The sequence below is a fragment of the Desmodus rotundus genome, chromosome 3 (assembly GCF_022682495.2).
Source record: "Desmodus rotundus isolate HL8 chromosome 3, HLdesRot8A.1, whole genome shotgun sequence".
Classification (NCBI taxonomy): Eukaryota; Metazoa; Chordata; class Mammalia; order Chiroptera; family Phyllostomidae; genus Desmodus; species Desmodus rotundus.
Window position 1 is genome coordinate 317,091 of NC_071389.1, and position 20,974 is coordinate 338,064.

At 63.3% G+C, this 20,974-nt stretch overlaps 1 protein-coding gene across 3 annotated transcripts; it reads left to right on the forward strand.

Annotated features, from left to right (window-relative positions):
- Window positions 1–1,259: 1,259 nt before the first annotated feature.
- Window positions 1,260–20,776, forward strand: ATAD3A (ATPase family AAA domain containing 3A). Of its 3 annotated transcripts, XM_053920714.1 has the most exons (17): window positions 1,439–1,577; window positions 2,194–2,599; window positions 4,949–5,025; window positions 5,273–5,374; window positions 5,680–5,739; window positions 6,163–6,232; window positions 6,569–6,734; window positions 6,814–6,883; window positions 9,576–9,731; window positions 10,331–10,387; window positions 10,511–10,636; window positions 10,856–10,980; window positions 11,359–11,410; window positions 11,763–11,833; window positions 12,707–12,874; window positions 14,178–14,286; window positions 19,976–20,776. In XM_053920714.1, the coding sequence occupies exons 3-17, from the start codon at window positions 4,981–4,983 to the stop codon at window positions 20,138–20,140; spliced, it is 1,542 nt and encodes a 513-aa protein (XP_053776689.1). In that variant the 5' UTR covers window positions 1,439–1,577; window positions 2,194–2,599; window positions 4,949–4,980; the 3' UTR covers window positions 20,141–20,776. The 3 variants fall into 3 exon arrangements, 2 of the variants coding, with proteins under 2 accessions (XP_024409908.2, XP_053776689.1); XM_024554140.3 differs by lacking the exon at window positions 2,194–2,599 and having other exon boundaries at window positions 1,260–1,577; XR_006654581.3 differs by lacking the exon at window positions 2,194–2,599 and having other exon boundaries at window positions 1,281–1,577; window positions 12,707–12,821; window positions 19,976–20,114.
- The last annotated feature ends 198 nt before the right edge of the window (window positions 20,777–20,974 follow it).

Genomic DNA, 20,974 nt, shown 5'->3' on the forward strand with positions numbered 1-20,974 from the left:
GGCATCTGGCTGGAAAACTCATTTGGTTTTTTCTTCATTTTGGGGGCGGGGGGGGGGGAAGCACAGAACTGTCGTTGAATTTTTTTCCCCTATTTTTATTCAGGCTCACAGTTGTTTTCAATCTAGTGGGGAGACCCACTCCACATAATTCCGGGAACTCAATCAATTCTGTAAGGAAAGAATAAAGGGGCAACTCGGATGTTGGCCCAAAGACAAACTTTGCTAACTTTGGACACTGCGGGTCCTAGAGCAACGCAGGCCTCTGTCCACCCTTATCTCCCTCTGTCCAGGAAGAGTCCTGCCTGCCCCTTTGTCCAGGAAGCAGGCACCTGGCCTTCGGAAGTTCTGAAGCAAAAGTCCTCACCAGTCAGTGACCAGAAGCCAAGACCCAAAGCTGTCCAGCCAGGGCTCCCTCTGTGGGGCTTTGGGGGACCTGCTCTGCCTTTGCAGGCTTCCGTGGTCGGAGATCAGTCATCTGTCCCCCTCCCTTACGAGCCACTTCTGAGTAACACAAAGAATCACACAACCACCGACCACTGTGCCTCGCTGAGACAGCGACAGGACGATCGGCGGGAGTGGGGTGGGAGGCCTTTCTCCAGTCCGGCCCTTCATCCAGGGACGGTGGCAGGAGACTGCCTGGGACCATGCTCTACCCTCGCGTCACCGTACCGAGCGCAGCCTCATGCTCCAGAGCCGGGCTCGCCCCGATCCCGCCCGCCGCGCTCAGGGTCCATCCCCTCGCCACCGCAGTGCTGTGCCAGGGCCACTTGGCCACAGGCATGGGTCAGTGAGGGGAGCGGTCGGAGGGCCCGCTCGGTCCTTGGGTGTCCAGGCCCCGCCGCGAGCCCTGGTTGGGGTTTTCCCCCGCGGGTCAGCCTCCTCCCGCAGATTCTTCCTCTCGCAGTCTCTCCCGTCCCGGCCGCATATCAAGAAGCCTCTGCTCTCTCGGTACCTGCCCGTCCGCCACCTCCACGTCTGGACCTCTGCGGGCGCCCGTAGCAACGGGACGCCGTTGCTACCTGTAACTGACGTATCCCAGGGCACAAAGACTTCCCAGCCCGTGAATTATGTCCCTGACCGAACGCCGTAACCAGGGGTCTCACCGCCCCCCCACCCACGGCGACCCGCCCCCAGAGCCAGTTCGGGCAATCACGGAGCGGGTGTCGATGATGTCACGGTCATCCTGACCAATCCGAGGGCGGCAGGCGGGACGCGGCCCTCCTGAGCTTCCGTCGCCCAGGAGCAAGAGGCGTGTGTCGCGCCTGCGCAGTTGCTCTGACCGCCGGCTCAGATCGCGTGGGGAGAGCTCGGAGTCGCGCGCTTTAGCTCGACTTCGGATCCTGGCGGCTGGTGCGGCGCGTGACGCTCGTGGGCTATGTCGTGGCTCTTCGGCATCAAGGGCCCCAAGGGTGAAGGCGAGGGTCCACCGCTGCCCCTGCCGCCCGCGAAGCCTGGAGCTGAAGGCGGCGGGGACCGTGGCGCGGGAGACCGACCAGCGCCCAAGGACAAATGGAGCAACTTCGATCCGACGGGCCTGGAGCGCGCGGCCAAGGCGGCGCGCGAGCTGGAGCACTCGCGTGAGTGCGGCGGCGTGGGCGAGTGCGGGACGGGTCAGGGGCTCCTCCGGGGAGGGCCAGTCCACCGAGCTCCTTGCATGCCGGCCTTCGGGGGCTTTTAGCCACTTAGTCGTGTGAGCGATGGAGTAGCAAGTGACTGTCGACAGTCGTACTTGTCAGGGGAGGAAACTGGCCTCCAGGAGTGAGTGTGCCCCAGCTACTGTGCGTACGGGGAGGTTCGGGATCCTGTCGCCCTTGGCACATTCTCAGCTGCCACGTGCCCTGCAGATGAGGAGACCAGTGCGGAGGGGACTTTGAGAGGTCACAGGTAGCAGCTTCCGGGGCTGGTCTCTGGTCTTCAGTTCCTGCCGTGTGTAGGAGCTCCTTCCCCTCGTGCCACCTCCACGTGCACCGGCCAAGGCGTGGCCAGATCGGGGGCCCATTTGTGCTGGTTGCTGGCAGTTTTCCACTGAAAGGACGCATGGTGGAGGGCCATCGGTTTTTAAGGAGGAAATAGAAGACTTACATTTACTATTGGGATACACTAGCTTTCCTGTAGGACAGGCTGTAAACGAGTCAGACAACCCAGGCCCAGCCTGGTGACCCTCCTGACCCTGGGCCCTCCATTCTTCGGCAGCAACTGGAGCTTCCCTGAGCGGCACCTTTCCCACAACTTTCCTTTCTCCTGTGGCTTTAAGCACTTGTCTCAAGTTGTAGTGCGTTTAAGAGCCTGGAACGAAGAAGATGCAGAATAAACGATGCTTGAAAGAATACAACGGCTCTCAGACTTTTGTTGAAGCAGAAGTGCCTTTTTTTCAAAGGAGATCCTATAGAGAAGCCTCGTAAGAGGTACAGGCGGCACCGGCCCTGCACGCTGTGGCTCAGTCCAGCCCTTCCCCTGTGGCTGCATGACCGTCTGGACAGAAGTCTCTGGGCCTGTGTGGCTCTCAGATCCTGGAGGGACATTCACAACATCTAGACATTTGGGCCCAGGCCCAGGACAGCCTGTTGTGCCTAGCTGGGACTCGCTCATCCCAAGCCAGGTGTGTTAAGTTCTCCAGGGAATTTTAATCGTCGGGGTGTGTTGAGAAAACAGTGGCCAGGGTCAGAGCCCCTCAGATGATGACAGACTTGGCTCTTGACAGGATTTCTTGCTAAAGGCTTAGTTGGGGGACACTTTTGTGGCTCAGCTCTCATAGGGTTTCACCCACTTCCAGAGTGTCAGAGTTTTCCCGCTTTTAGAAGGTAGAGCCGGCACCTTTCCCTGACTTTCGGCTCCCCCGTTGCCCCCCGTGGTTATACAGGGCACGTGGCCTTGGATGTGTCGGGGGCAGCGTCACGGCCTCCCTGTTCTGCCTGCTCCTGCTGCCGAGTTGCTCTTGTGTCTCCTGTCCCAGGACACTCTCCCCCTGGGTCCCCAGGGCTTCCCTCTGCTCTCCCACAGCCAAGCCTTTACTCCCCCACCAAGCAGAATGTTCTCTAGTGTCCTCAGGTGCCACCACCTGGAGTTACGGTCCCCCCATCAGTCCCCACATCTGGTGACTACCCCAGATTTTGGCTCTAACTTGTTTTTGTTCCTGCCGTCCTCCCTGGTCTCGCTGCTGCTCGCTGGGAGAGGATTTACCCTGGTGGTCCGCCCCTTCCTGTCCCCAAGCCCTTTTCCCACAGCACTTCACACTCCTGTGTCCCAGAGCCCCCGTGCAAGCCTGTCCTCCCCAGACACTCGGTTCAGGCAGCCGCGCCTGCAGTTCTCGGCCTTGGCCTGCCTGCTCAGCCAGCCAGAGCTGACCACTGCTCCTGGCAGCAGGACCGCCTGCTCCGTCCCTCAGGCCCCTGCTGCTCCCGGTGTCCAGGTCTCCAGTCTCCCCCCCATACACTCAGATGGCTGGTGCCTAAAAGAGCGCCTTGCCTGTAGTGGCTGCCACTTGATGCTTCGGAGTGCATTTGCCCTGGTGCCGAGTGGTGTTCAGGTGACAAGTGTTACTGTTGGCCCTGAAGTTGCAGCCCGTGGGTAGTGGGGCAGCTGGGCACCAGGCCTGTGCCGAATAGTAGCTTGTGTTGCCAGTTCCCTCCAAGAGTGTGGGGGGAGGCTTGACTTGCCCTGTTGTCAGGTGAGGTGCTCAGAGGTTCACCTGGCTGGCCAAAGGTTACGCGAGCAAACCGGCTGGCCGGGATTCGGTCCCATTGTGGTGGGCCTGTGGTGCCCACGTTGTGTGTGGTGCCCTCTGTTCCCTTAGGTCAGAGTCTGTTGTTAAAGCGGCTCTTGCGGTTTGATGCTTCCTGCCAAACCGCACACCCCAGCAGGCCGTGCGGACACGGAGGCTCCCGCCACCTCTGTCTAACGCATCGGGCGTCCCCCAGACTGTAAACACGTCCTCTTCAGTCAGTGACACACGTGTGCGCCACAGCGTCCTGGGCGCCGGGACTACAGCTTGCTCTGACAGCACGACAGATCACGCAGGGGCCGGCGGGTGGGCGGGCAGAGGGAGCCGCCTGGGGACGTGGCAGCTTCAGGAAGCTGGGTTTGTGGGGCCACCCTCTTTCCAGCTCTTGTGTGACAGAAGAGTTCCAGTGAAATACAGCTGACTCGTGAGCACACAGGGGTCCGGGCTGCCCACCCCACACAGTTGAAAGCCCCCCGCCAGCCCGAGTTGGCCGTGCACACATGCGGCCTCCCAACCTTGGAGAGCATGCTGTTGTCCACCCACAGCTGGCTGACTCCGCGGCGGCGAAACCCAGGGATACCGAGGACTGACGGTGTCCTCATTGAAAAGAATCTGCGTGGGAGCAGGCCTGCGTAGCTCAAGCCCATGGAGTTCAGGGGTCAGCTGCGTTGGGCCTGAGAGGCCTGGTCTTCCTCAGCTGACAGGGGCCAGAAGTGGGTTTTTTTCCACAACACCCAATGTGGACAGATGTGAGTTCGCTTCACAAGGGAAGCGCACGTTGAAGGTGTTACGGCACATGTGTTTTTAGCGTGTGCTCTGTGAAGAGCCTCCTGGTGCATGTGGCTTGTTTCCGACCTCTCACTTCGCCTTCACCTTCTGCGTGTGCCTGATGGCTGGTCAGGACGCGGCCGAGGCTTCAGAGAAGCCTGTGGATGGTGAGAAACCAGACAGTGGCCCCGAGCTTCCTGTCCGTTTGGTAGGGAGAGGACCACGCGCTGACCTCAGTGGCCTTCGGACGGAGCCCTGTGCAGGGGGATGGCCCCCGGAGGGTCTTTTTCTTGGGGGTGGAGCAGACATAGGTGACGTCACTGGGCAAGGTCTCCGCAGGAGGAAGGTGGGCCCGTGCACTTTGAGGGTGAGGAGAGCTGTGGTCTCCCTGGCGGCCGCTTGGCAACGAGACTGCTCGCCCGGTGCCCACATGTCCTAAGGCTCCCCCGCTCCCCGCAGGACATGCCAAGGAGGCGCTGAGCCTGGCGCAGATGCAGGAGCAAACGCTGCAGCTGGAGCAGCAGTCCAAGATCAAAGTGAGTGGTGGCTGAGGGGGGCTTGGCCGAGAAGGGGGTTCGGGGGGTGGATGAGGGGTGTACCTCCTTCCTGGGGTGTCGGAGGGGAACGGAGAGGTCAGAGCCTGGCCCTGGTCGGTGGTGAGTCTGGCGGCAGTACCTCTGCCCAGATGTGTGTGCCCCCCGAGGCCCCCGGGCGCGGGCAAGGCTTGTCCAGCAGGGTGCACCCAGGCTGGGAGTGCTGAGCGGAGGCCTCACGGGTCCACAGGAGTACGAGGCTGCGGTGGAGCAGCTGAAGAGCGAGCAGGTCCGCGTGCAGGCTGAGGAGCGGAGGAAGACCCTGAGTGAGGAGACGCGGCAGCACCAGGCTGTAAGGGCCGTGGGGCCACACGGGCACTGGGGGGCCTGGGTGACCAGGAGGGCTATGGGGGCGTGCCGTGGTCCCACGGGGAGTCAGGGTCTCCTGTAGTCCCGTCAAGGACATAGGGTGTCCTCGGCACATGCGCCGGGACCCCTGGGTCACTGTGCTGAGCGTGATGGGAGCCCGTGCCTGTGTGCCGGTGGACGGCTGCCCGAGGCCCTGGCGCCCAGGCCAGTCTGGGCCCAGGTGTTGGTTTCAGGTCGTCCACCCGCTTCTCTGGCTGAGCTGGGCTTGGGTTGCTCTCCCCTCCCTAGAGGGCCCAGTACCAGGACAAGCTGGCCCGGCAGCGCTACGACGACCAGCTGAAGCAGCAGGTGAGTCCGCACACCGGCACGTGGGGGCGCCTCGGCGTCTTCTGGGGCAGGTGGTGAGGACGCTGGGGCCGCGCTGGGGCCTGAGGGAGCGCTGGCACGTGCCCGCAGGCCACGCTGCGCTGCGGGGCTTCCACGGCAGAGGTGGCTCCCGTTGCTCCTGGGGTCCTCCCAGATGGGGCGTGACTGGGAATTGGGCCGTGATGGGTTCATGGGGGATTTCAAACGTTTATGCCTGTCATGGGCCTCGCAGCTTCCAAGTCTGACAGGCGAACACCAGAGTGTTTTACGACAGCCGTGACCCCAAGGCCAAGCTATGCTGGGGGTGGCTCGTGAGTCTGGCCCTTCAGTCATGTGTGTTCCTGGGTGGGTGCGACTGTTCCCTAGTTTTGAAAGCTCTTCCTTTTTCTTGTGGCTGCTTTTCAGCAACTTCTCAACGAGGAGAACCTGCGGAAGCAGGAGGAATCCGTGCAGAAGCAGGAGGCCATGAGGCGAGGTAGTGTGGGCAGCGCGTCCAGGGTGTTGAGGGCCATGTCCTCAGAGCCGGCCTCGGGGGCTGTGGCTGGAGAAAGGCCAGCAGGCCCGCTGGTGGGCAGGGCAGGCGAGGGCAGGCGCCACGGTCAGCACTGCGGGCCGCCATGTGTTCAGCGACCTGCAAGGGGCCTCTGCTTTCTGAGCTGGGGCTTTAAAGCAGAAACCTGCGGGCTGGCGTTTGGGGCTCGCTTTTCTTCTGTCCCGGGCACCCTAGGGTGCCACATGGGCTGCCGTCCTGTGGGAAGGGTTCCTGGGCCCCGGGGCTCTGACCTTGGGGCTCCCTGCCTCCCCGTGGCAGCCACTGTGGAGCGGGAGATGGAGCTGCGGCACAAGAACGAGATGCTGCGGGTGGAGGCCGAGGCGCGTGCCCGGGCCAAGGCTGAGCGCGAGAACGCAGACATCATCCGGGAGCAGATCCGCCTGCAGGCTGCTGAGCGCCGCCAGACCATCCTGGAGTCCATCAGGTGCGGACGGGGGACGGCCTCTCTCCAGCCACGTGCACAGGCCCAGTCCCTCCTGGTCACAGCAGTGCTTCCCCTGCAGGACAGCTGGCACCCTGTTTGGAGAAGGATTCCGTGCCTTTGTGACAGACTGGGACAAAGTGACAGCCACAGTAAGCACCGCTGCCCCCATGGGGTCTGTGGGGGCCTTCGCCAGGCTTGTGCCTGTCCTGCAAGGTGGTGGCTGCTGGTCCTCCCACTGCCCCCACATGTGCTGGGTGTGATGGAGCATCTGAGTTTGGGTGCTTGGGATGATTCTGTGTCAACACTGATCGTGTTGGGTGAAGGGCCTTGAGGGGAGGGGGCGCTGGAGGGGGTTCTCCTTCACCTTCGGGAAGTTTAACTGCAAACCTGCCCAGCAGCCTCAGCGGTGGGTCCCACCTGAGACACGGGGGGGCCAGCAGTCGTGCTGGGGAGCCCCCTTCAAATGGGCATTCCCACCGTCCAGCGGGAACTGGAGGTCAGCCTGGCACCCCTCTCTGAGCCGCGGGGTGGGGGCACTGCTGCGAGGAACTCCTGAAAACCCTCTGGCTGCCTGGTGCTTCCGTGCACGGCTCCAGGCTGAGACCTGGGCGCCCCAAGGGACCCGACAGCATGCTGGCTGACCCCCGGAACTGCGGCCAGCCGGGGAGGAGGGGCTGGGCGTCCCAGAGTGGCGCGCCCTGCTCTGGTCGAAGCTCCAGCCTCACTCTGGGCGGAGGGCAGGGTAAGGTCAGGCCACGCCTCCAGGACAGCAGGGACTGGACTGTCTCCGGGAGACAGCCGGAAGCTCCCATCAGGGACCTTGCAGCTGCTCAGACTAGTGGCTCTTAAAATGGCCGCTGGAGTCTTCCACCTCGGGCCAGTGATGGGGAGCATGGGCTCCTGTTCCCATCTGCTTGACCTGCCGTGCACACTGTGCAGGGGACCGTGCCCTCAGTGTGGGGCCCTGTGGAAAGCAGGTCCGCTTCCTGTGGCCCAGTGGGGCTGGGTGAGCTCAGCGGGTCCTCTGGCCTCCGAGCTCACTGCCTGGAGTCAGGTGCCACCTCCTGTCCCCTGCTTCACATAGCGAGCAGCACAGCCAGCTGCCAGGGCTGTAGCCTCCTGCAACCAGCTCTCCTGCGTCCTCCAGTGTCCCTGCCCATAGGGTACATGGTGCGGGGAGGTTGCTGCAGGGACTGTGGGCTTCGCTCTGAGACCTTGGTTTCCTGGCCCGGTGCACAGGGGCTGCCTTGGGCCCCCCCTGCCTGCCTCCCGGGGACACAGGGTGCTGGGGGAGAGCCTGTGAGTGTCTCTGCCCGTCAGCGTTGGTGAGAGTGGTCACGTGATGGAAGCAGCTGGCCAGCATGCTGACCGGTTAGTTTTTTAAAGGGATCAGTGATTTCTGGGCTAACCTGTTTCCTGGAACAAAGGAGAACCCCTTTGTAGGGATGGCCCAGCCGTGGCCTGGCCTCGGGTGTTTGCCCTGGATGCTGCAGAGAGAGCGCTGTGACTCAGGGACAGAACCTTGTGGACTCGCTCACCAGGACTCGCTCTCCAGCTCCATCGAGAGCTTCGCAGAAGTACAGGGTGGGATTTAAGGAGGTCAACGCACCTGTGAGGAAGGCTGAGGTCAAGTCCCTGCAGCTTTGCTGAGTGTGCGCGGTGGCTGCTCTCCACGATGCACTTGTGGGCCCAGTGCCGCCTGGCCCTCGTTGCAGCCTCGTCTGCGGAGGGCAGAGGGCCCTAAGGTTCCATTCGAGTGGAGCCCTGGCCGGAGAAGGGGGCCTGGGTGAGCAGCAAGTGCGGCCGTGCTCCCCACTGGTCCTGGCTGTTTGGACCAGGGAGGTGGCTCCAGGTGCCTGGCCTCCTGACCATCGGCGCCCTCCTCCCGGGTGCTGGCTGCTGGGATGCTGGTTCCACACCTTAGAGCAGGTCCTGTTCCTGGGCCCTTGCTGAGCCGGCTCAAAGGGCCACTCAGAGGGACACTGGGCAGAAGGGGGAGTCCAGCTGAGCGGGGGAGGGGGGTGGCGGGAGGCCAGCTTTGCGGCCTGTGGCTCCCATGTTCTGGAGTCCTGTGTGCGCCCTCTGCCCCTGGCGGGGGTCCACGCGCGTCCCTTCAAGTGGCCGTTGCCCCTGGAGCCATCCGACGTGCAGAGGCTCTTCCTCTGCGGGCTCTGCCCGGTGGGCTCTCGACCTCACCCCGTTCCGGAAATGCCTCTGTGGTTTGTTCTCGAGGGAATCCAGAGGCGTGTTTGCTGGTTCAGTCTCGTGGTCTGTCCTTGCCCTGGGGTCCCTGTCCATCCTGGCTGTCTGTCCTGTCTGAGAATTGAGTGTGTGTCTTCCAAGCTGGACTAACACGCAGAGGGAGGGGTGGGCGTGGGGGAAGCAGGAAGACATGAGGTTGTGGCCCAAGAGCTACTGTTCCCCTGCGGTGGCCTGGCTGTTGACTTTGTAGGGAGTAGTTCCAGGTGCTAAAGCAGGTGTCGGCGTAGGTTCTGGGAGCCCCTCGGCAGCTCCTGGCCAAGCGCCTGGAGACTGAGCTCCCACCCCGGTGCCAGCTTGTCCTCCAGCTGCCTGTTGGGGCTCCCGGGGGCTGCAGCTCCCCGCGTCCTGCTGGGACAACTCCCCGGCAGTGTTCTAAGAAACAGAGTTTAGGGGGAGCTTTTTGGGACCTTGCCTTCTGCTGTGGTGGGGAGTTGGGGCTGTTGGGGGTGGGACTGGACTCCCCCGTGTGACCCCAGCCGGCACTTGGCACAGGGTGGGTGAGGCGGTGAGGGCTCAGTGTCAACCACAGGGTGGCGCAGGGCGGTGGGCGTCACCTGCCTCCTCTCCGACCTGCTGCAGGTGGCGGGGCTGACGCTGCTGGCCGCCGGGGTGTACTCTGCCAAGAACGCGACCTTGGTGGCCGGGCGCTACATTGAGGCCCGGCTGGGGAAGCCCTCCCTGGTGAGGGAGACCTCTCGGATCTCGGTGCTGGAGGCGCTGCGGCACCCCCTGCAGGTAACAGGAGGCCTGGCTGTGGGGGGACCCAGTGTCCCGCCCACTCCTTCTGGCGTGACAGGCAGACCCCCTGTGTCCTCCTTCCCTCCGTCTTTACCTGGACGCCGCCCTTTCCCTCCTGCACGTGACTCTCCCTCCCTGATGCTGCCGCTGAGGGAGCCTCATCCCAGGCACCGTGTCACCTCTGGGTCTGTGATGGGTCCGTCCCCCTGGCTTGACTCCAGGGTGTTTACAAACTGCGGGGGCTCCCGGGGGCCCGTCTCCTGTGAGAGAAGCTGCTGGAAGTCGGCTGCCCCCACCCAGGGCAGCGGGCGTCCTGCCCAGTGTGGACTCTGGGGGCCGTCTCCTCCCACGGGCCGCAGTCTCTGTACTGCCCGTGACGTGTAGGTCGAGGACAAAGGAGGCCAGGTGCATCTGGGGGCAGCCCAGCCCCACGAGCAGCCTGCTCTGGCCGCTTCCCAAGGCTTGGTCCTGTGTGTCCCGGGCTGTGGGCCCCGGGGCACTTCTGTTCCCGCGGGGCAGGCTGGCTGCCCAGCACTGGCGGCTGGACGGTGGGCTGCGTCAATGACCCGATGACCCTGACCGTGTGTCCTCCACAGGTCAGTAGGCGGCTCCTCAGTAAGCCTCAGGATGCCCTGGAGGGAGTGGTCCTCAGTGTAAGTGGCGCTGCCCTAGCGACCCAGCAGAGGTGGGGGTGGGGGCTCTGCTTTTGCACAGCCTTAGGAGGGTTGGCTCGGCAGCAGAGCGTCCCCCAAACCCAGCGCCCTATCTCCTGGTAGCCCAGCCTGGAGGCGCGGGTGCGGGACATTGCCATCGCAACGAGGAACACCAAGAAGAACCGCAGCCTGTACAGGAACGTGCTGATGTACGGGCCTCCAGGGACCGGCAAGACACTGTTTGCCAAGGTGCGAGGTGGTCTGTCCCCGGGGCATGGCTGCCCGGAGACCCTGGGCAGGGCTGTGGGCGGCCCTCCACTTGGGGCCCTGTGTTCTCCAGGTGCCTGCACAGAGGTGTGGGCAGAGGGGAGGAAAAGACCCTGCTCACCTCCCTGTCCCCAGCGCCTGTTTGTGCCGCCCGTTTCCCCACCCACGTTCCCCCACCCCCGCCTTCCGCCTGCTCTCCAGAAACTCGCACTGCACTCAGGCATGGACTATGCGATCATGACGGGCGGAGACGTGGCCCCCATGGGGCGGGACGGTGTGACTGCCATGCACAAGGTCTTCGACTGGGCCAGCACCAGCCGGCGAGGGTGAGCGGGCCCCTCCCGACCCCGCTCCGGGCAGGCACCGCCGGTCCCGCTCCCAGTGGCCACTGGGCGGTGGCTGCCTGGAAGGGTCCTTGACTCTCCCTGCAGCCTGTCCTGGTGTCCCTGTGGCCCCACAGTGCCCGGTGGGGTGGGAGTTCGCTGCGGTGCGGTTTTCGGGGGCCGGGTAGCTCAGGCAGCGCCAGGTCAGGGTCCTGTGTGTCCCGGCCGCTTTCTCCTGACATTGGCAGCGGGCATGACGCCTCATCCCAGGTGAGGGCTGGGGTCCCAAAGAGCCGGGGGCTCCTGACCCCTGACCGTCCCAAAGGGGCAGCGCGTGTGCCGGAACCTTCCCACTGCTCACGTGGCCCCACCCCTTCACAGCCTCCTCCTCTTCGTGGATGAAGCAGACGCCTTCCTGCGGAAGCGAGCGACCGTGAGTGGGGGAGCTCTGTCTGGTGGTGGGCCTGGGCTTGCGGCCGGCGGTGTAGCCCAGCCCAGGGCCCTGGCTGCGTCTGCGCTGGCTGGGAGGGCCGCGGCCCAGGTCTGGCCCAAGTCTGCTCTGCACAGGTGCTTTCTTTCTGAACTCCGTTTGAAACCAGAGGTCGTACCAGAGCCATTTTGTCGAAACTTCTCGAAGTCAAGTTTCAGTCTTCCAGGGTGGACTGCGGGACACTGTCACGTGCTGGGGGTGCACACACTGCCCTCCGGCGGGGGGGAGGGTTGCTCACAGCGCTTTGCCGCTCAGGCGGGCGGCTCGCACCTCCTACTGGAACTTGTCTCTGCAGGAAAGGATCAGCGAGGACCTCAGGGCCACCCTGAACGCCTTCCTACACCGGACGGGGCAGCACAGCAGCAAGTGAGGGCCACACGCCGGTCCCGGGGCCCTGCGCACAGCACTTCCTGCATTGGCCCGTTCAGTCCTCACGGCGGCCTCCCACAGATGGAGACCAAGGAACTGCCTCTGCTTGTGCCACTGCTGCCAGGCAGGGCCAGGAGGTGCCCGAGCTGCCTCGGCAGCGTCCCGGGTTCAGGGCGTCTCCGGCCCCTTTGTTCATGTGGTGTGCCCAGGCCCCCTGAGAAGACCTGCTGGGGGTCTCAGGCAGAGCTAGGCAGCAAGGTCAACGTCCCTGGCACCTCTGGCTGCCCCCCTACAGCCGGGTACCCTGGGGCACAGATGCCCTGGGAGTGGGCTGGCCCCTTCTCCACCCCCTAGTCACGCTCCTCTGCATCGGCAAGGCCCCTCCAGTCCCCCCACCACTGGCCAGCAAGGGGGTGCCCAGCGCTGTTGGGGAGACATGTCACCCTCACATGTTCTAGCCGAGAACCTGGAGGGGCATGTCTGCCTTTGCCCAGTTGCACGCGGCGGGGCAGGCAGACAGGGGCGGCAGGGCCCTTTTGCTCGGACGAGTCCCGGGTCCTGAAACCCATTCTGGTTGAGGGGGTAGCAGTCTGTCTCAGCCCCTGGGGTCCCTGTTCTCCTGTGCAAGGCGAGGCTTATCCAGCTGCCCCATCGGGTTGGGCTGTTGGCTAGAGAAGCGTGAAATCGGGGCAGGGACAGAACTGTTGGGGGGAAGGGGGGTGGCACAAGGCAATACAGAGTCTTACAAGGCTGCCAAGTAGATAGAATCTGCTAGAAAGCTCCCCTGTGTGGGTTTGAGGCCCGCGCCCCAGGAAGTGAGCACTTGGTTCAGGAGCCCCTCAGCCCTCAGCCCCCTGTCTGTTGGCACAGGTTCATGCTGGTGCTGGCCAGCAACCAGCCCGAGCAGTTCGACTGGGCCGTCAACGACCGCATCGACGAGATCGTCGGCTTCGAGCTGCCGCAGCTGGAGGAGCGGGAGCGCCTGGTGAGAATGTATTTTGACAAGTATGTTCTTAAACCAGCCACAGAAGGAAAGCAGTAAGTGTCCGGGGCAGTCCGCCGTCGCTTCCCGCCCTGTCCCACGGGGCCTGCCAGCTCTGGGTCCCCACACTGTGCTTCAGTCCCACCCTGTGGCTTCACGAGGGCCTCGGGGGGTCACGTGAGGCTTCATTGCTGGAGGCTCTGCTTTGCTGCTCCCTGTCCACCTGCTGCCCCATCCTCTCTGCCCACTGCTCCCTGTCTACCTGCTCGGCCCCAGAGCTCCTGTCCACCTCATCACCAGTCTCCGAGTCGGCAGGCCCTGACCCTGTGCTGCTGGTCTCCCCACTCTTTTCTGGTACGCCAGGGGCCTTAGGAAGACAGAGCCCAGGTGGCAGCCAGGCCTGCGTCGTTAGGGGCCACGGTGTCCAGTTGCACTCACAGAGAGTTACTCTGAGACCACCATTCGCTGCCCACCCTGACTGCCAGGGCCTGGGGGCCTGGTGCCAGCATGCAGCAAGGCCCCCTTCGACAAAGCCCCTGGGCGGTGTGCCCTCCACACGGTCCAAGCCGCGCCCTCGCCCTCCACTTTGTTGGGAGTGCCCCAGATACACCGCCGCGGCCGGGCTATTTTCACCGTCTCGGGGGGCAGCTCTCAGCAGCGCTGACCTGAATCCCTGCTGTCTCTGGCAGCAGCAAGCAGCTTCTGCTCCAGATGGCCTTGCCCTCCTGCCACCCCCCCAACACTCCCTCTGGGCCGCCTCCTCCCTGTGCCCCTGGCTGCCTCCCTGGGCCCCCACTCCCCACTGGCCCCCCCAGCCCGATGGCAGCCCAGACATGGCCGTGGGGTATGTCTGGGTGGTTTTGTCCTCCCGGGCCTTCCGCCTGACGCCCCTGCAGGAGGCCCTGTGGCACCTGGGGTTCCAGCGTGAGCCTCGCTTCAACTCAGAACACCGGGTGCCCCCTCTGTGGTCTCCCGCCTGCATGTCCCCCGGCCCCACCCCTGGAGCCATTGTGGCTGCCCTGCAGTTGGGGTGCAGGCCAGGGCCTGGTGTGAGGTGGACGTGGTCCTGCACCAGGGTAGGGGTGGGGCCCCCATTCTCCCAGGTCTTCACCTGCTCAGCAGCTGCCCTGCGGCATGTCTCCCCAACATCCTCACTTCACCCCCCCCCCCCCCCCTGCCATGGGCTGCCAGAGGAAAGCAAGTGCCCAGGAGGACAGGAAGGGCGGATGCACGGTGCCTGGGGGTCCCTGAGCAGGCTGCTGCCCTCCCTCTGGGTGGGCGTCACAGGGCCTCGCGGGCCTCTGGACTTGCCCGGGTCCTGGGGCGCCCTGGCGTCACCTAGGAACTCCTGCTCGCCAGGCGCCTGAAGCTGGCCCAGTTTGACTATGGGAAGAAGTGCTCGGAGATTGCACAGCTGACGGAGGGCATGTCGGGCCGGGAGATCTCCCAGCTTGCTGTGGCGTGGCAGGTGAGTTGGGGGCACGTGCCTGAGGGGGACAGATGTGGAGACCCCTGAGTCCCATGAGGGTGCATGCTGCCTCACTGCCCCTGGGGTGTTCCTGTGGAAGGGCTTCCAGCGCAGACGAGACCCCTGCCCGTGCCCTCACTGTGGTCACCCAGATCAGGGTGCTCCCTGAAGTCAGACGGGGCCCTCTGCAAATGAGCCTCATACTTGTGGGCTTCAAGGGCCCCTGGGCTCAGGGTCTCAGCAACGACTGTACTGTCCCACCCAGGGTCCAGGGCAGTGGCTGCAGGCAGCCCTGCAGGCCCTGGGGTCCAGGGGGACACAGCCAGGCTTGGGCATGTCCCATGAGCTATCTCTGAGCATGCCAGGGCTACCAGGGGAGGAGCCTGGAAGGGACTCTGGCCTGATACAGTGTCAGGCAGTGTTGACGCCTGGCATTCAGGGTCCCCTGCTCTTGCTGGAGCTCTCTGGGTTCTGGTGGTGAGGACAGAGTGGCTGAGACCCCACGGGCACCCTGGCCATCGACCACACTGGGTGGCTTCACCTGTGTGCTGTGGCTCAGGGCACACAGGCCGGGGGCTCTGGCAACCCCCCGAGTCCATCTGCCTCGGAGACGGCCTGGCAGCCCTCCTGCAGGCGTGCGCCGAGGAGGCCTGGCCGGGCCGAGGCTGCCACGTGGCTGATGTCTGCGGCCGGCATGCACCCACTCTTGTGTCTGTCTCGGGCTGTGTCACAGCCTGACTCCTGGAGACTTACAGGTGCTTTCCAGCGAGCGTGCGCCCCACTCAGCGAGGGCCCCTCTGCTTGGGTGTGAGCCCTGCAGCCAGGTGTGCGGGGCCGTGCTGGAGCAGACTGGGTTGTGCTGCTGTAATAAACAGCCCCAGAGCAAAACCTGTCCCCTGCGGGTCAGCTGGGGGCTCTGCTCCCGGCCTCCTCCCCGCAGGGCCCTGGCCTGTGATGTGGCTGTCCCCAAAGCCCACAAAGTGGAGGACAGGCGTCTTAGCTCAGTACGTCCTAGCAAACGCCGCAGCCTTTGAGTAAGGGGCTTGCTCACAGTCACTTCTCATGGTTCTGCAGGTGCGAGTGTCAGCCCAGGGGGCCGCACGGTGCAGTTCTGACGAGGGCCACCTCTGTGTCCTCAGGGCAGACACAGACGGCTGCCTGGTGTCTCCCGATGCGGACTCCAGTCCTGTAGGAGTGGGCCCCCATGATAGCGCCACTCACCCGCCCAGGTCCCCAGGGCCCATCTTCAAGTGCAGCCACATGGGGTCAGCTTCGTCGTCTTCAGGACTTCACGGGGGGTGGGCACTCAGTCCCTAACTGCACCAAGGCCCACACACCTCCATCCTCCTCACACCTTGTCGTCCAAACCAGGTGACAGGCCCGCCGAGTGCCTGGCAGGCAAGAGCCGGGGACTGTCAGGCCCCACATGAGCGTGGGGGGGGGGCAGCGAGTGGACACCCAGGGCCCAAGCAGCACCTGCTGGGTGTCTGGTTCTCACACCAGGGTGTGTCCGTTTGCTGACTGGCCATTGCAGCCTGAGGCCGGTTTGTCCTCGCCTCTCCGGGGAGGAGGCAGGTGCTGTGTTCAGGCCATTGGGGACGGTGTGTGGCCAACCTCCCTCAGCCCGCAGAGTGGGGCCTGGACCCTGCTGCAGTGGTCTTGTCGACGAAGCTGGTGCCTCTTACCACCTGGAGCCTTTGTCAAGGGGGACACGCACCGCTCCCTCCCCCGACACTTCCGCACACACAGCTCAGGGGCCTCTGGCGAGTGCCCACTGCTGTGCAGCCGTCACCACTACTCTCTCCAGAACTTTCCGTCTTCCCGAACTGCCCCACCGTCTGCTCTGTCTCTGTGGGTCTGACTCTTCCAGGGACCTCCTGTGGGCGGGGTTGCGTAGCCTCTGACCTTCGGCGTCTGGCATGTGTCGCTCAGCACGATGCCCTCCGGGTCCATCCACGCCGTGGCGCGTCACAGCTTGCTTCCTCCGAGTGACGTTCCCGTGTGCATGTGTATGAGAGAGACTGTTTATTCGTCACCCGTGGATGGCACGTGGGTGGTGGCAGTGTCGCTCTGACCCCGGCTCTGCGAGCCTTCGGGGACACACCCGGCAGCGGGACTGCGGGCCCGTGGTCGCTCCACTTCACCTCCCACTAGCACGCAAGGGTCCCGGACCCCGGTCCCTTCCTGTTTGTTCGGGTGGCAGCCGCTCTAAGGGGTGTGAAGCGATGCCTCCTTGGGGTCTGAACTGCGTGTCTGTGGTGGCCAGTGATGCTGAGCAGCGGTCTGCGCTCGCGGGCCCGGGTGTCGTCCGGGAGAGCATCAGTCCACGCCCTTCACCATCCCCAAACGGAGCTGGGTTCTTCGTTGTTGACTGAGGCGCTCCTTCCGCGTTCTGGGCATAACCGCGTATAGGCCTGTGGCTCGCAGGTCTTTCCTCCTCTCCCGTGGGAGCCTTACTAGCATCGTGTCCTGTGACGCACGGACCCCTAATCCTGACGCAGGCCGATTTGTCTGTGTCTCCTTCTGTCCCCTGTGCCACCACCGCATAGCTCTAGTGTCTGGAGGCTTTGCTGCTGTTTTCTTGCGGGATTTGCCATGTGGCGTTGGACGCTGAGGTGTCCGGCCCATTTTGAGTTAGTGCTGTACCTGGTGTGAAGTAGGGGTCGGACCCCACTCCCTGCGTGCGCACGTCCGGTTCTCCCAGCGCCGTGCGCCGTGGACACGGCCCTCGCTGTCCTGGCGCCCTTGCTGGAAACCATCAGAGCACGGGTGTGAGGGTCCAGGCCGGGCGTTTGCTCTGTTGCAGAGTGGGCTCTGTCCCCCTGGGCTCCATGTCCGTCTGCCAGGACCACCCTGGTGCGATCGCTGTCGTGGGTAGTGGGTTTCCCGCCAGGGAGTGCAGGGCCTCCCGCGTCGTTGCTCTCATTCGGGGCTGCTTTGGCGGCTCAGGGTCTCGTGAGATTCCACGTGAACTTCAGAGCGGGTTTAAAATTCTGTATCTGTAGGTTGCTTGGTACAGTACTGACATTGTGACAATATTAAGTTTTCTGGTGCACAATCACAGATACCTTTCTGTGTTTTGGCCTTATTTTCTTTTAGCAACATTTTGTAGTTTTCCATGTACAAGTCTTTTCACCTCCATGGTTAATTCCTAGGTATTTTATTCTTCTTGATACTATTGTAAATGTAATTTTTTTTAATTTTCAAAGATTTTACTTATTATTTTTAGAGAGAGGGGAAGGAAGGGAGGAAGAGGAGCGAAACGTCAATGTGTGGTTGCCTCTCACAAGCCTCCTACTGGGGACCTGGCCTGCAACCCAGGCATGTGCCCTGACTGGGAATCGAACCGGTGACCCTTTGGTGCACAGGCCCGTGCTCACTCCACTGAGCCACACCAGCCAGGGCTGGAATTACTTTAACTTTCCAGATTGGTCATTGGTACTGTATGGAAACACAAATGGTTTTGTGTGTTAATTTTGTATCCTGCAAATTTGCTGAATTATTTCAACAGTTTCTTGGGGGAATCCTCAGGATTTCCTCCGTAAAAGAGCATCATCACCTGTACAACAGACAGTTTTATTCTTCCTTTCCAATCTGGACCCCTTTTATTTCTTCTTCATTTTCAACCCAGTTGCTCTGGCCAGAGTCCCCGGTGCTGTGCGGGGTGGAGCTGGTGAGAATGGGCTCCCTCGTCTCATTCCTGTCCAGCCTCTCACCTCTGCTGGACGTTTGCTGTGGGTTTCCGTCTGTGGCCTTTATCCTCGTGAGGAAATTCCTCTCTATGTCTAGTTTATCGACCATTTCCACCAAGAAAGGGCGTTGGATTCTGCCAAACAGCTTCCCGCACCGACTGCGACGACTGTGTTTCTGCCCGTCGTTCTGCCGATGGTGCGCGTCACGCTGGCTTCCTGTGCTGCAGCCTGGGGCGCTCCCACCTGGGCGCGGCCTGTCTCCCTCTCCTGCTGCCTCGTGGGGTTTGCTGGTGCCCTGCAAAGGACTTTTTGCCCCTTACACCCCCGAGTCTGGTCTCATCGCGAGCAGCGCCCCCCCGGACTCGGCCCTCCCCAGGATGCCCCATTGCCTTTGGTCCTCGTGCCTCCTCCCCAGGCTCCTCTGGGCCAGGACAGTTCTCAGGTGGTCCTTGTTTTTGATGGCCCTGGCAGTGTTGAGGGTGTGGTCAGGTGTTCTCTATGATGCCTCCCGTGGGGTTTGTTTGGTGTTTTTCTCGTAATTAGACAGAGGTGGTGGGGGGTTTTGGGAGGAGGCCACAGAGGCTGGGTGCCTTCTGGTCACACCATTTCTGGGGACCTGAAGTCCACACAGCATCACAGGCTGTTGTCCTGGACCGCCTGGTTAAGGTGGTGGCCACCGTGTGTCTCAGTGGCCAAGTCGCTTTTGTCCCCTTTTCCTTGTTTGTTTGGGAGCAAGGCACCAAGCCCCTCCAGCCCTGCCTCTCTGGGGGGACGTGGCTGCTCAGATGCTCTGGGGTTCTGGAAGGAGCAGCTGCACTTTCTCCCTGCCGCTTCCTGCCAGGGAAGCCCCTGGCTGCTTCTAGACCATGACCCTGTGGGTCCCTGGGCTGGGGTGCACCCCTTAGGGTCAGACCTTCTCCGCAGCTCTTCAGGGCTGTGAGCTCCTCGGGGTGGCCGTTTGGCAGCCCCTCTTCATGGCCCAGGCTGGGCACTGAGGCAGGCGAACAGAACCACTGCTCCCTCAGACGATGGGACTCGTCCACCACGGCCCACTTGGGCTCTGGCCCGTGTGGTGGGCGCCAAGTGCTGGCTCAAGACAGGCTCCGTCAGAGTCGGGGGCGGGGCAGGGAGCCGGTGGGTCCTGGGCCTTCGGGGCGGGGGGGGGAGGTGTCGGGACCACAGCGGGGCCCAGTTAGCACAGGTGCCCCCCACCAGGTGATTGTCCAAATTCAGGGTGGGGAGTCCTGGGCGTTGGGAATGCAGCGTGCCGGGTGGTGGCTGGCTCTCGGTGGATCACAGCTGCCCAGTGTTCGGGGGCGTTGGCCTGGCAGGGCCACTCCTGGGACTCGCTCTCCCTGGGGACCCTGCCCTCCCACCTGTTTCCAGGAGGACCTGTGCCCGAGTAGCCTGTGGTGGTTCTGTCCCCTACCCTGGCGCTGGGGACAGCTGTGTGTCTGAGAAGCAGGCCCCCCAGGTCTGCAGCGGGGGTGGGGCGGCTCCCCAGGCCCAGGCCTAGGCCTGGGGCTTTCTACTGTTACGACAGCCACCCTGAAACTCGGTGGAGGGAAGAGGGCCGGGGCTGGCGGGGGGTGCAGGGGGGGGTGCAGGCTGCGACTGCTTGTTGGCAGGTGAATGTGAGCACATGCGTGTGAGCACATGCGTGTGAGCACACTGGAGGCCAGACGTGTGCTGTCAGCAGGCAGGAGTGTGTGTGCAGCCCAGGGAGGGTGTTGGCCAGCCGTCCACTGGTGGACTCAGCATCCCTGGCTTTGCTCCCACCTGCCCCCATCCCGAAGGAAGGCATCTCCAAGAAAAGTGCTCATGGGTAGGGGGAAGCAGTGTGAAGGGCAGGGCCAGCCTGGCTGTCATCCTTGAGTCTGGCCCTAGTCTCCAGGCTGGTGGCCCCTGGTGGCCTCTAAAAACCTGAGGCCAGGAGACTCCTTCCCTGCAGCCAGCCCCTCTGGGCGCCCTGCTTCAGCTCTTTCTCTCCCTGCTAGGCCATGGCGTATGCCTCAGAGGACGGAGTCCTCACCGAGGCCATGATGGACGCCCGGGTCCGGGACGCCATCCAGCAGCACCAGCAGAAGATGCAGTGGCTGAAGGCGGAGGGAGCTGGGCCTGATGGCAGCCAGCCCCTGCTTCCACGTGCTCGGACTGCCTGAACAGGGCCTGGACCCCGGGGCGCTGGGGCACACTGGCCGGGGAACCTCTTGCCCATGTCTCCCAGAGGTCAGTGGAGGTGCTGCACAGCCGCCCATCCCCTGGCACTTTTTAATGTTCCTCTGGTTGGGGCCGGGGCAGTGTGAAGGCCTCTGCTGAGGACTGGCCGTGGCTACGCTACCTGTGGTGGCATCGGCCCCCTCCAAGCTTTGGTTTTGGCTGGGGAGGGTCAGCCTGGGGCTGTGCCCAGGACACTCCTGGGAGACATGTCTCCAAGGCAGGCCCGGAGCCGGAGAAGCACAGCCCCCACGCCCATGCCCAGGGGCAGCGGCCACACTGACCCTGCCCTGCTGGTGGGCTGCCCCGGCCATGACCAGCAGTATGGGAGCCTGGACGGGACCCTGTCCCACTTGGGACCAGAGCCCAGTTAGGGCTGAGCAGAGGGCACGCCTTTGACCCACACACATCTCAGTGCCCTTGGATGCCTGGTGGAGGCTGCTCCTGAGATTGGAGGCCCCCACCCTGCTGGCTAAGGTCACCCAGTGCTGGGGACCTGCCCTGGCCCAGATGACCTGCAGCCCACCTGCTGTTGGAGCTGGGCTCTTTGTCCAGAATCTAATAAAAACGTTGACACCATACCTCAGTGTCTGTCTCTTGGCTGATGGGAGGGGCAGGGCTTGAGGGGGTCACCATGTCAGAGGTGAAAAAAGAGGCAGAGGCTGGAGCTTTCTGGAAGATTTACTGACCAGCAGGGTTGGGGGTCACAGTGAGGTGCTCACTGGGATGCCCTGGATAGGGTGGCCGCACTTGCCACAGTGGGGCCCAGAGGCCTTATT